Genomic DNA, 12,352 nt, shown 5'->3' with positions numbered 1-12,352 from the left:
TGAGTGAGAGGATTTAAGAAAATTTTGATTTATGGTATTGATATTTTAATCTTATTTTTAAATTTTTTTCTTTACCCATTTCCTGTGTATTATCCTGTTAAAGCCTTTCAGTGTAAATATCTCACTTTTAATAATATTTTATTTGGAAAAAATGCAACGTTATATAATAACTTGGGGAAGGAGAAGGGAGAGTAGGACCCAGTGGGTAGTGACTTGAGTTTGAGGTGAAGTGAGTTCTGTGTCTGCTCCCTGAAGCACAGAGATAGAAAGGGCCAAAGGCTGCATTCTGCTGACCTTGGAGGTGAAGATCTCTGTGACTTCCATCAATGAAAGAGCAGCTGGCCAGCGCTGTAATTTTACCTCATTTTTATTTTCTTAAAACTAATCAAGGTGACCTTGAAAGTTCAGGTTAGTACCTCTTACATCCTTTTCTAATCTCTAAGTTGCACAAATAGGGAGAGATTTTGTTCAGAGTGAACTGAAATGTTATGTTGTGTGTGTGTGAATATTTCTTTTGCTTTTGTAAAATGAATTTCTTGACTTAGGCTTAATGCTTGTATTCTTGCAACATTTCTTTGCCTTGCACTGTTTTTCATAAGGTCAGAACAATCACTCATAGCTTATTTGTTTCTGAATTTGTCTCTCACATATTTCTCTTTTCCTGTCCATTTATGATCTCTTATAAGAGGCTAGCCTCCTCGTTGTGTAGTTTGGTGAGTTGATGGGTACTCCTAGCAGTGACATTCTCTAGAAGACTTGTTCTCTTCCCAGCACTGCTGTTTTCTGAGTATCCTAGGGGATGTCACTTAGCCTCCTAAGTTTCCATATAACCCAGGAAAAGCAACACTTAATCCCTGCTTTGTCCCAAGGTTTTTGAAGATTAAGTGAGAAAGGGAAAATAACGGATGCTTTTAAACTGTCAGTCATGACTAAACTGTTAGGATGTACTATCATTGTACATCGCTATTATTATAGTTTATTGTTTTCATGGCATTTTTATTTCAAGGTCAATAAAGTCAATGAAGAGAGACATATTTTACAAGCAACTGTATTGGCAATCTGTATTGAACGTTGGTTTGTATTCACATATTTTCCAATATGTAGAAAATATTACATAGTCGTTTAATGGACATAAACATGTATTTGCATTGGGCACTCAAGTAACTATCAAAATGTAAGCCCTCTTAACAGAGGCCAGTGGAGGAGTAGATCACACAGTCTGCCGAGGTCCTAGGAAACGTGAATCTCCAGGCTGAGATGGAAGCTGAAGACTCTTACAGTTGTGAGCTTTGCGCTTCTGCACCTTTAGGAGTATCGTAGTTCTTAGAGGAATGGAAAAGCAGTATTTGTTTCATCGTTAAAATTAGGCCAATAGTATTTGAATTGTAAAAGAGTATGGGAGGGTGGATAATTAGTTTGAATTCATTGACATTCTTTGTAGTGTAATACTGAAATCTAGCATATGCCATTTACATTTGGAATATTTTCTGATATATGGGGCAAGAGATTAGAATTCTAGAAAGAAATACATGTACTTGCCTCCAGCAAGGTAAATTGAGATCTTCTTCCCATATGACCCATGCCTTGCCTAGTTTTTTTTTTTTTTTTTTTTACCTATTCCATTAATGTACCAACCCAAAGCTCTTTGCATCTGTCCTTTCCTTAAAAGAGGATGACGGCATCTACATTACTGTTGGAACCTTACCAGTTGGTTCCATTTGACTGTTTAGAAGTATAGCAGGGCTTCCCTGGTAGCGCAGTGGTTGAGAGTCCACCTGCCGATGCAGGAGACACGGGTTCGTGCCCCGGTCCGGGAAGATCCCACATGCCGCGGAGCGGCTGGGCCCGTGAGCCATGGCCGCTGAGCCTGCGCGTCCAGAGCCTGTGCTCCATAACGGGAGGGGCCACAACAGTGAGAGGCCCGCGTAACGCAAAAAAAAAAAAAAGAAGTATAGCAAAAGTAGATTGAAAGATTAAATGAACCCGGAGCCCAGCGGCTGGCCAGAATATAACACCTTTGTGAACTGGTATGTCTTGTTACAGCTTGCCCACTATCCGGAGGGCTTACCTGGCCCAGCATTTCATGTGCACTTTGCCGTCCTCTTTCCTGATATGAAAATTAGAAGCCAAAGCTGGAAATTAGGTAATACTTGAGATTACGTAGAAAAAAAAAGAGAGATTTTTGAAAGCAAAAGTGGGTAATTGAGGGCCGGCATGTTTCTGGCTTTGTATTTTTTATGCAGTTGCCTACCATTTCATGTAAATTTTGGCCCCAACTACCAAATATCAGGCTCTATCTATTGAACTTGGAAGGACAGATTGTGTTCCGCTGATTTTCATCATTTTTCTGAAGAGTAAAAGCTTTGCTTCTGTGTTTCTCATCAGTAAGATGGTAAAAACTGTAAGCACAGCCTAGTGTTCAGAGGACTGACTTCTTCATGTCAGCATCCATAGACTGATCAGTGACTCAACATACATTGATTAAAAACCTGCCTTGTGCACGACACTGGGAAAATACAGGAAAAACAAAGATGAATAAACATTTCCCCTCACCTCAAGGAACTTACAATCTGGCTGAAGAAATAAGATTCCATAAGAGTTAAACAATACAAGGGGAAAAAGTGGCAGCTGTGTCAGAGGGTAAATTGTGAGATAAATACTAATCACTCCAAGGTCATTGGACATGAGACTTCATTTGAAGGAGTGTATGCATGAGCTGGACTTCGAGGGATGGCAGGATTTGGACAAGCCAGACGTAAGGTCTGTTTATGTTTTACGTAGTTATATCCTAAGAGTCTAGTGCTGTATTATGAAATCAGCACATTTATTTCTGTAGGCAGCACAGCCAGCCCAAAGTCCCTGTGCTTAAAACAGCCAATGAATTGAAACATATTATTACAAATAAGATCAGATTTGAAGAAGGGTGATTGAGAAGTAATGGAGATCATTTTCAGCATTTCTAACAATCCAAATACAGAGCTCGCGTTGTATTTATGTTCAAGGATACAAGGATGATAATAATATTCACCTGCAGGATCTTTTGGCATTCCTGGTATGGTATGTCCTCAGAAAAAAGGGGATAAAATAGTATCGGATATTACATTATGTAGTGTGACTAGTCTGAGCACATGTGGGGTGTTTGAATAATTCAGTGTGTACTTTAAGTGGCTTGTATACATGCATGTATTTGTACATATTATTTTAATCTAAATTATGTGACTATCTCACAGAATTAAAGGGAAGGCTGAACAGCCAGTCTTCAGAAAAGAGAGGAGGAAGGTTTCTCTATAAATACGAGCAGCAGGAGTGAGCTGACGGTGTCTTCTGAACGTGGCAGTGGATGCACCACTGACACCTTTTTTTCCTCATGGCTCTGTTTAAGGTTCACATTTCTTGAAAAGTTTTTTTAGTCCTGTCTTAGGACACGTGTCCATCTCTTACCCAGGAAGTTCTGGGCGTTTTCATGGTGAGTCCCATCAAGATTGCATGAGATTGGGAAGGTTGAAATCCACAAGGGAAAATTGAGTTGCCATTATCAGAAGAAGGGGGTGAGGCTGCAGACAGTGGCGCCACGAAGTACTCAACTCAATAGCTGATTTTGAAGTAATTTATTTCTCATTAAAGCCCTATAAGGCAAGCGTTAACATTCTGCTGTTATAAATAAACATGACTCTAGTTAGAAAATGTGGTTCTAGGGTTTTAGCAAGTTCGGTATCAAAACCTGTACACTGCTTGTAGCAACACACACACACACACATGTGCATAAATTTCTTAAGCGATTAAGGTTTCAACTCAGATGATTCAGTTATTTCTATTGATCAGATTTGTCGGCGTTTGTTACGTTATCTTTTCCATATAGGGAGTAGCATTTGTGTTAATGTAGCCCACTCACCTTCGTACTCTATTTGTGATTATCAACATGCATAGCCGTAGCTGGGTGATACGAATACTACCTGTGAGTACGGAGAGGGCCATTTTAGTCCATCTTCACAGCTCATTGGACAGCAGCACTTGTAACTACAGGCATTTATTAGGGGATTGATTTTGTTTCAGATGCACGGAACACCGAGGATATTCAGATGTATAAGATGCGGTCCCAACCCACTTGTTATCTAGCTGGAGGAGAGATCTTAGGCGAAAACTTATTTAAAAAATCCAATGTTAAATCTGGAAATGAGAAATCATCTTGTAAAATTTTCTCATTTTGCAGATAAAGAAACAGAAGAGTACAAATGGCGAATGAAAAGCCCAAATTAGTACGGTAGGTTTGATGCAGGATTGTGGCTATAAATGTTGCCCAGTCTGTGGTTCGTGGTGGTGAAGCACAGGAAGCTGGTAGTGAAGTCCATGGGCCCTATGTACTGCAGGCTTTCTTAAAAAGGCTCGATTTCTGAAGTAATTGGGAAGGCTTGGTGCCTTACCAGGACAGGATTATCTTTAAGGAGTTGTAGGACTACAGTAATTGGAAGGAGGAAAAAATAGGAGTAAAGGAGGGCCAACACGAGGAAAGGAGATACACACCATATTGTCACTTAATCAATTAATACATCAGTGTAACTGTCTTAGAGTTTTGGATAAAGCAGTGGAAAAAAAATGAAAAGAGGCTGAATTCTAGAGTTGTAGGTAGTAGAGACTAAAAGCTCATCTATGTGTGATGTGATATATACTGGAAAGATGGTTCAGACAGACACGGTTCTGAATCCTGGTTCCATCAACAACCAGCTGTGAGACTTTAAAGTCCAATACTGAAATACAGCAATAATGGTACCTGCTTGCCTTAGTTAGAAATTGTGCTTGGCTGGTTGAAACAAAGCTTAACGCTAATGACTTACCAATGAGAAGTCTGGAGCCAGGCAGTCAAAGACTGACAGTTTGGCAGGATAATGTCATCAAGGGCTTGGCTTCTTGTGTCAGGCACTCATCACCTCATATTTACAAGATGACTTTTGGGTTGCTGTCCATTGTGTTCATGTCCCACATGAGATAGAGGGGAAGGGGCAAAAATCAAACGCCAGTTGAATTAGCAGCTCTGTCGTGTCCTTGAGGGAGTTTTTCAGTGATGCTCAGCACAACTTTCTTTTGCATCTCATCTGTTAAACCTTAGCTATAAGGACACTGCATCTACAGGGAGGCTAGCAAGTGTAGTTTTTCAGCTGGACACATGGTTGCCTCCAACAAAAGCAGGGATCTATTAGTAAGAACTAAGGGCAAGTGGATATTAGGCGTGCGAGTAAAAGTCTGTCACACATGACCTTACGTAGCTGTTTGAGGATTAGGAAAAAATGTATATGTTTTACATTCTCAGTATATTTAGAGGGAGGGACAGGTTGATGAATCTGCTTTTGGATATTCTGAGCTTCAGTTGAAGATGTTGCCGGTATCTGGAGTAGTTTAGGAAATCTCAGAAAGAGGGTTGAGGCTGGTTATTGAGATTTGGAGGTGTCTGCATAATAAATGGAGAGGGCAGAAGCTTTAACTGCTGGTGCTGCAAAAATATGGAAGTGATCTCTTTCATTGGTCACTCCAACATACAGTGAAAGAGGTCAAGTAGTTTAGGTTGTAACTTATGGAAACTAGAGGGATCGTTCTGAGTGTGCACACCACTACCTGCAGCAGAAGTTGCTTTAAAGATAACTTTGGGGCATGATTAGAGAAACACCAGTCCTTTTCTTTCCTGTTCAGCCTCTAATTGATTCAGGCAACTGTATTTCTCTGTCCTTAAGCCAGTAGATCCGGAGCTGCAAAGAGTGTGCTTCTCCCAACTTCTTCAGAACCCTTTCTCTCTTTTGGCTCACTCAGCCCTCCCAGATTCTAATTCAGAGACAATTTCCCCCGCTCACTCTAAAAAGTGCCCATATTTTCTTTATTTCTCTTGGTTAAGGATTTTTTTTCCCCCCTTCAGGTAACTTTATCATTAGCTAATGTCTCACACATAAATTCTCGCTTTTTGCATGTCCAGAGGGGCTGGTAGAAAATAGGGAACCCCTTTAATACTGGGCGTATCTCAAGTCCTTGTGATTAAGAAATATAATAACCACTGTGACTATTTTCCATGGTTTGTCTACTCCTGGTCCTTGCCCAGGTTTCCGCCTCTTCTCAAGATAATTCCTCAGTCTCTTCCCACACCTGTCCCAGTTTCCTTCATTGAGAATAGCAATTTGTTGGTTTTCTCCTAAATACTTATTATAGATTGCTACCTTTCAAAATATTTTGTTTATATACTGTATTTCCTGAGATAGAGCGTCGCATGCAGGTCCTCCAGATTAATTGCTGAATGTATGAATCAGTGAAAGGGAGACATAAGAATATCAGAATAATTCACAAAATACCAAATACATATATATGAGGCTATTTAGTGAAAGCTAAGTAAGAGTTATAACTATTTAAAAATATACTGAATTGTGGTAAGCATTTCATGTTGTATGTAAGTCAAATCATCATGCTGTAACCTTAAACTTATATAGTGCTGTATGTCGATTATATCCCAGTAAAACTGGAAGAAAAGAGTTTAAAAGAAATAATAAAAAATAAAGATACACTCAAGTTATAAGTGGAAGCTACAGAGTTGATGATTTAGAAATAATTAATATTTGGATGATAGAAACTTTGGTGTCCATTCTTCTCAAAATTTATAGAAGCATAGGTGATAACTACATCCCCAAAAGATATAGGGGTTTTTCTATGAGGTGAACAGAAGTTGGAGATATTTAACATATTAAATGAATTCTCAAGTTTAATATCCTTTATTCGAGTGCTGGGAGTTTTGAGACTACTGATAATAGAGGCAAATGTTTTAGTTATTGATTTTAGCTCAGTGGGGGATTACATGAACTCATTAAGACAGATATATGCCGAGTTCAAGGCCTTTTTGCTTTGTAAGAATCTAAATGTCTGTTTTTTCCTGAATATACAAACATTACCATAGTAGTTTGAAAAAAATGAACAATTCAGGCTCTTAGTTTTGGCTCGATTGATGCATGAGTGCATGGGTATTGAGTTACAATCTTCATGTCAAACATTAATATTAATTATTCTATTACCATTGGATTATATATATATCCATAGAATATATATTTATACATATAATTAAATAATTATATATGTATAATCGTTGCATACATAGAGAGAGAATACGTTAATACTATGAAATATTGGCATATAGTGTTTTGACTAAAGCAACATTTCAGAGGAGAAAATCTAGGTCTTCTATGTAATTGAAAATTAAAGTCTATTTTTAACATTAAATAAACTCATTTCTTGTTTGCAGGGCTGTTGTGTGGGAAGTAGATTGTAGACAATAAGAATTGAAGTATGTTGATAAGGAGTAAAAAGATGCAAAGTCTAGGCTAAAGTAGGCGGTAGCTTGGAATATCATTTACCGTCAAGTACTATTGACAACTTGGATGCAGGGACAAGAAAGGAAAACAAATCTAGGTTTTTAGTTTGAGTAAGCAAGTGACTGGTAGTGTCATTTGCTCAGGTGGAAACGCGTGAGGGAGGAGGAGGTTTGGGCGTTGCTAGGAGACAACATCGGTCTGGGCATGTTACATTTCAGTGCACATTGTGTATTTATGTGGTTCTACTAAGTAATTCAGTACGTAAGTTTGTTTGGCCAAGGAGATTTTATATAAATGTAGGTGTCATCAAAAATATAGAAGTGAGTTAAGCTATAGAGGACTCTGTAAGTTGCAAGGAAAAGTGTTTTTCCAAGAAGAGAAGGGAATCCGTGGGAAAGGTTTTGGGGGAGTGCGAGTAGTCAGAGGTCTCAAAGGGGAGGGTAAACTAGCCGAGGTGACTGAAAGGAGCAGAGAGTGAGGTAGGAGAACAACAGGGAATACGTGGTATTAATAAAGGCAGAAGGAGAATGTGTTTTGAGGAGTCGTCAGTGGTCAATTGTGGTAAATTTAAATGAGATAGAAAGTAATAAAAGAACAGAAAAGTGAACCATGGATTTGACAATATGGAGGCCAACGATGAACTTGACACAAATGGAAGAAATTTGTTTTTTAAAATAGAAAACACACATGTTTTTGATTCAAAAAAAGCTATATAGATGGAAAGGGATCCAAATCCCAGGAAAAACATTCTTGAGGTCAGCAGATAGGATGGATAGCTCAAGTAGAATGGTTTGATTTTGATTTGAATAAAGACACTTAGCTACAATAAAAGGATGCTAAGTAGAGGGTATGGGGAAACTTCAAGATTTATTTTTCCTCTCATATCTCATGTAGCACAGATCCCGGAGGTGAGGGCGAGTACATTTTGTACTGCCTTTGCCATTTTCAAACTATTTAATTTTCTTTTCCCTTTCAAACTCTCAACTCTTTTGTAGAATGCATCACCATACTTTACTCAAAATCTTTCATGTTGCTAGCAACCATCAAATATATAGTAATCACACTGATTTGTTGAGGATTTTAGTATGCAGATTATTTTATTTCTCCCCACCATCACTTTTGGCTTCTCACTTTCTTGGTCGTCTTGGCTTTAATGATCTGTTTCTCTGCCTCGGTTTTGTCATAGATTCTTATGAACATAGCCTTGGCTTGCTAACTCTCATAGATACACTACTACTGTTGAAAATCGACTTCAGGCATCTCATTCTCTGTCACCTACTTCCCACTCCAGCAATTCTGCATCCTGGTAAAGTCCCACCACCGATTGGTGCTACCAGAATCTTCTCGATGTCAATCTGCCTTCCCTTATTTCCTCAGTTCTCTCTTACAAACTTAGAGACTGTGGACCTTCATTATCATCACTCACATGTTGGTACCCTTATCCTCCTAACCCTCCTCTCCTCTCATTGTCCATGACTGGTTAAACCCAACCCTCTCCTTTTTATGCATCTTCGAATACTTAGATGAGAACAAAGCAAGACAGACAAACGGAATGACTGGGTTTACATTAAGTCAATGGACATAAGTCTCAAAGGGGCAATCCACGATGCTCAGCTATTCTATTATATTCTCCCTAGTATATGCATTTTTGTCTCTTCTAAAAAAAAGGAATTTTCTCTCCTCCTCAAACCACCACCTCCTCTCTGTCTCAGCTGACAACCATGTCTCCTATGCCATCAAGAAAACAGAAGCCATAAAAAATAACTTTGTAATATTCTCAAATACCTGTTGCTGCACAAAAACAGTATTTGTTGATCTGTGGTCAGTTTTTTGTAACATTTTCCTATGCCTTCTCTTTCTTTTTTAAGTTTCTTGCATCTTGTTATATAGCAGACTAGTAGTAGATGGTTCGTAGTTGAACTACGGAAACAATACTTTCTGAAAGTGGGTGTGTTTATGTTTGTTCACTTGTTCATTTGTGTAATTATGTTTTTAAATGAGAGTCCTTATTTCACCCACCTAGAAAGACAAGGGCATTTGAAGACAGTCATTAATGAGGGAAGGGTGAATTTTGTATATGAATCAAAAAATAGCATAATTGAACAAGAATACGAGTAGAGTGGTAGTTATTTGCTAATATTTAGATAGAGATATTTTGAGAAGATCCTTTACATGCCAAAATATTTGTCATTTGAGGCATTCTACTTTTTCAAAAAATTTTATTTTATATTGGATTATATATAGTTGATTTACAATGTTATGTTAGTTTCAGGTGTACAGCAAAGTGATTCAGTTATACATATACATATATCCATTCTTTTTCAGACTCTTTTCAGAATATTGAGTAGGGTTCCCTGTGCTATACAGTAGGTCCTTGTTGATTATATCGTATATGTTAATCCCAAACTACTAATTTATCTCTCCCCCTACATTTCCACTTTGGTAACCATACGTTTGTTTTCAAAGTCTGTGAGTCTGCTTCTGTTTTGTAAACAAGTTCATTTGTATCACTTTTTTAGATTCCACATGTAAGTGATATCATATGATATACATCTTTTTCTGTCTGACTTACTTCACTTAGTATGGTAATCTCTAGGTCCATCCATGTTGCTACAAATGGCATTATTTCATTCTTTTCAATGGCTGAGTAATATTTCATTGTATATATGTACCACATCTTCTTTATCCATTCCTGTGTTGATGGACGTTTAGGCTGCTTCCATGTCTTGGCTATTGTAAATAGTGCTGCTATGCACATTGGGGTGCGTGTACCTTTTCGAATTATGGTTTTCTCTGGATATATGCCCAGGAGTGGAATTGTTGGACCATACGATAGTTCTATATTTAGTTTTTTAAGGAGCCTTAATACTGTTCTCCATAATGGTTGTACCAATTTACATTCCCACCAACAGTGTAGGAGGGTTCCCTTTTCTCCACACTGAGGGGTTCTGCTTTGAAGCATGTCTGTGGAACCCTGGTCAAGGCCCCTGAGTGAGCTATATAAAAACAGAAAGGTTAAGACCAAGCTGGTGTTATTAAAACAAAAGATGTTTCTAAGTATATGTGAATGGGTTAGATGTCTACATGCGTTTCATTTTAGAGGGACCTCTAATCGTGACCAGGGCTACTAAATCTGATGAGAATGTTTTTTAGGAGACACAGTTTGGAGTTTATAATGGCATATTCAAATCCACTGTGAAGATAATTATACTATTGTCTTTATTTTGTACTGTTGGACAGAAAAGCAGAGATTACTGACAAGCAGGTTATGAATCAACTGGAACACTGGTGGAGTTTTAAACTAGACATATTTTATGTTAGTATGACAGATTGTGGAGCCAGCAGAATTTGGTGATTGGCTGTGCAATTAATGAAATAAATTCAGCAAATTATAATCAAACAAATATTGAAGTGTTTTTTTTTTTTTAATATTCAATTAGGTATTCAATTGACAGAAACACAGACTTGGAGAGATACTTCAATATTGATGCCAACAGTGGAGTTATTACAACTGCCAAATCTCTGGATCGAGAGACAAATGCTGTTCATAATATCACAGTCCTTGCAATGGAGAGCCGTAAGTTGTAAGGTTTAACATTAAATTAGGATGGAGGACGTTGAGAGTGGAGAATGGGTTGACATGAGTTTACAGTTTCGACTTGAATTTTACTAGGTGTTTGTTTGAATTCAGCAAAAATTTGAAATTTCTAATTTCAAGCTGCGAGATATCTATATTCTCTAACTTTATTCGCTAATACTTACAAAGTTAATGAAAAGAGGTTACCATAAAATAATGGGCCCGAGTTACCCTCAGAGGGCTTCTGCTTGTGTTGTGGTCATACTTTGTGCTGCATTTATGCTGACATGGGGTTGGTCCCATAGTTTACAAAAAAATAGTAAATTGATCTCTAACCAAGACACTCAGATTTCTACATTTTCATATGGAACTAATTGTGGTCCTTGATAAGAAAAACATTGAGAGAACAATGCATAATTATACTGTGTGCATGTTATATACATACGTAATAGGTACATAATATATACACATATTCATACAAAAATCGGCTCTAGCATCAAAGAATATTGAAATTCCTGGCTTATTTGTCACTGTGTGTGTGTGTATGACATTTGTATCAGAGTTTCCATTGCTCCCTTTAAAGTCTACAGTGTTGTGGTTCTAGATTTTATTCAAGTCTTAGTCATTTCCTTATTAGATTGTGCTTTAGAGAGGCAAACATTTTTGGTTGATTCTAATCGTTTTAACTATGAGTTTCCTAAGTAAGATGAGGTTGGAGTAATAGCTTTACTCTGAGCACAAGCAGACCGTGGAGATATTGTGGGTTCGGTTCCAGGCACCACAGTAAAGTGAATATCACAATGAAGGAGTCACACAGATGTTTTGGTTTCTCAGTGCCTATGAAAGTTGTGTTTATACTATACTGTAATCGGTTAAGTATATAATAAATAGCATTGTGTCTAAAAAAAACAATGTTTAGACTTTATTTTAAAAAGACTTTATTGCCAAAAAATGCTAACTGTCGTGCCATCCTTCAGCAAGTTATAGTAGGAACACCAGGAACATCAAAGATCACGATCACAGATCACCATAATACATAATATAATAAGGCTTGAAATATTATGAGAATTACCAAAATGTGACAGAGACACAAGGTGAGCAAGTGTTATTGGAAAAATGGGACCAGTTGACTTGCTCGATGAAGGGTTGCCACAAACCTTCAATTTGTAAAACACAGTATCTGCAAAGCGCATTCAAGTGAAGTGCAATAGAACGAGGTGTGCCTGTAAATGATAAAACGTTTTCCCGTTTATTAGAGAATCCATCTCAGGTAGGAAGAGGCTACGTGGCCATCACTATACTTGACATCAATGACAACGCCCCTGAATTTGCCATGGACTATGAAACCACCGTTTGTGAAAATGCCCAGCCAGGCCAGGTGAGAGTCTCCAGAATGCCACGCTCCTCCTTCGTGATTCCTTTAAAGATGCCCAGCGGC

The 12,352-nt window shown here is 38.0% G+C and overlaps 1 protein-coding gene across 2 annotated transcripts in view; it reads left to right on the top strand.

Moving 5' to 3' along the window:
• Positions 1–12,352, top strand: part of CDH7 (cadherin 7) — a 121,907-nt gene that overhangs the window by 88,322 nt on the left and 21,233 nt on the right. For both annotated transcript variants that reach the window (XM_065889895.1, XM_065889896.1), the window contains 2 exons: positions 10,778–10,914; positions 12,171–12,292. In XM_065889895.1, the coding sequence (XP_065745967.1) occupies positions 10,778–10,914; positions 12,171–12,292 (259 nt within the window). The remainder of the gene's footprint in view (positions 1–10,777; positions 10,915–12,170; positions 12,293–12,352) is intronic.

Source organism: Phocoena phocoena, chromosome 13, assembly GCF_963924675.1.
Source record: "Phocoena phocoena chromosome 13, mPhoPho1.1, whole genome shotgun sequence".
Lineage (NCBI taxonomy): Eukaryota > Metazoa > Chordata > Mammalia > Artiodactyla > Phocoenidae > Phocoena > Phocoena phocoena.
Note: the sequence above shows the minus strand (reverse complement) of the source record. Positions and strands in the feature narration are given on the sequence as shown.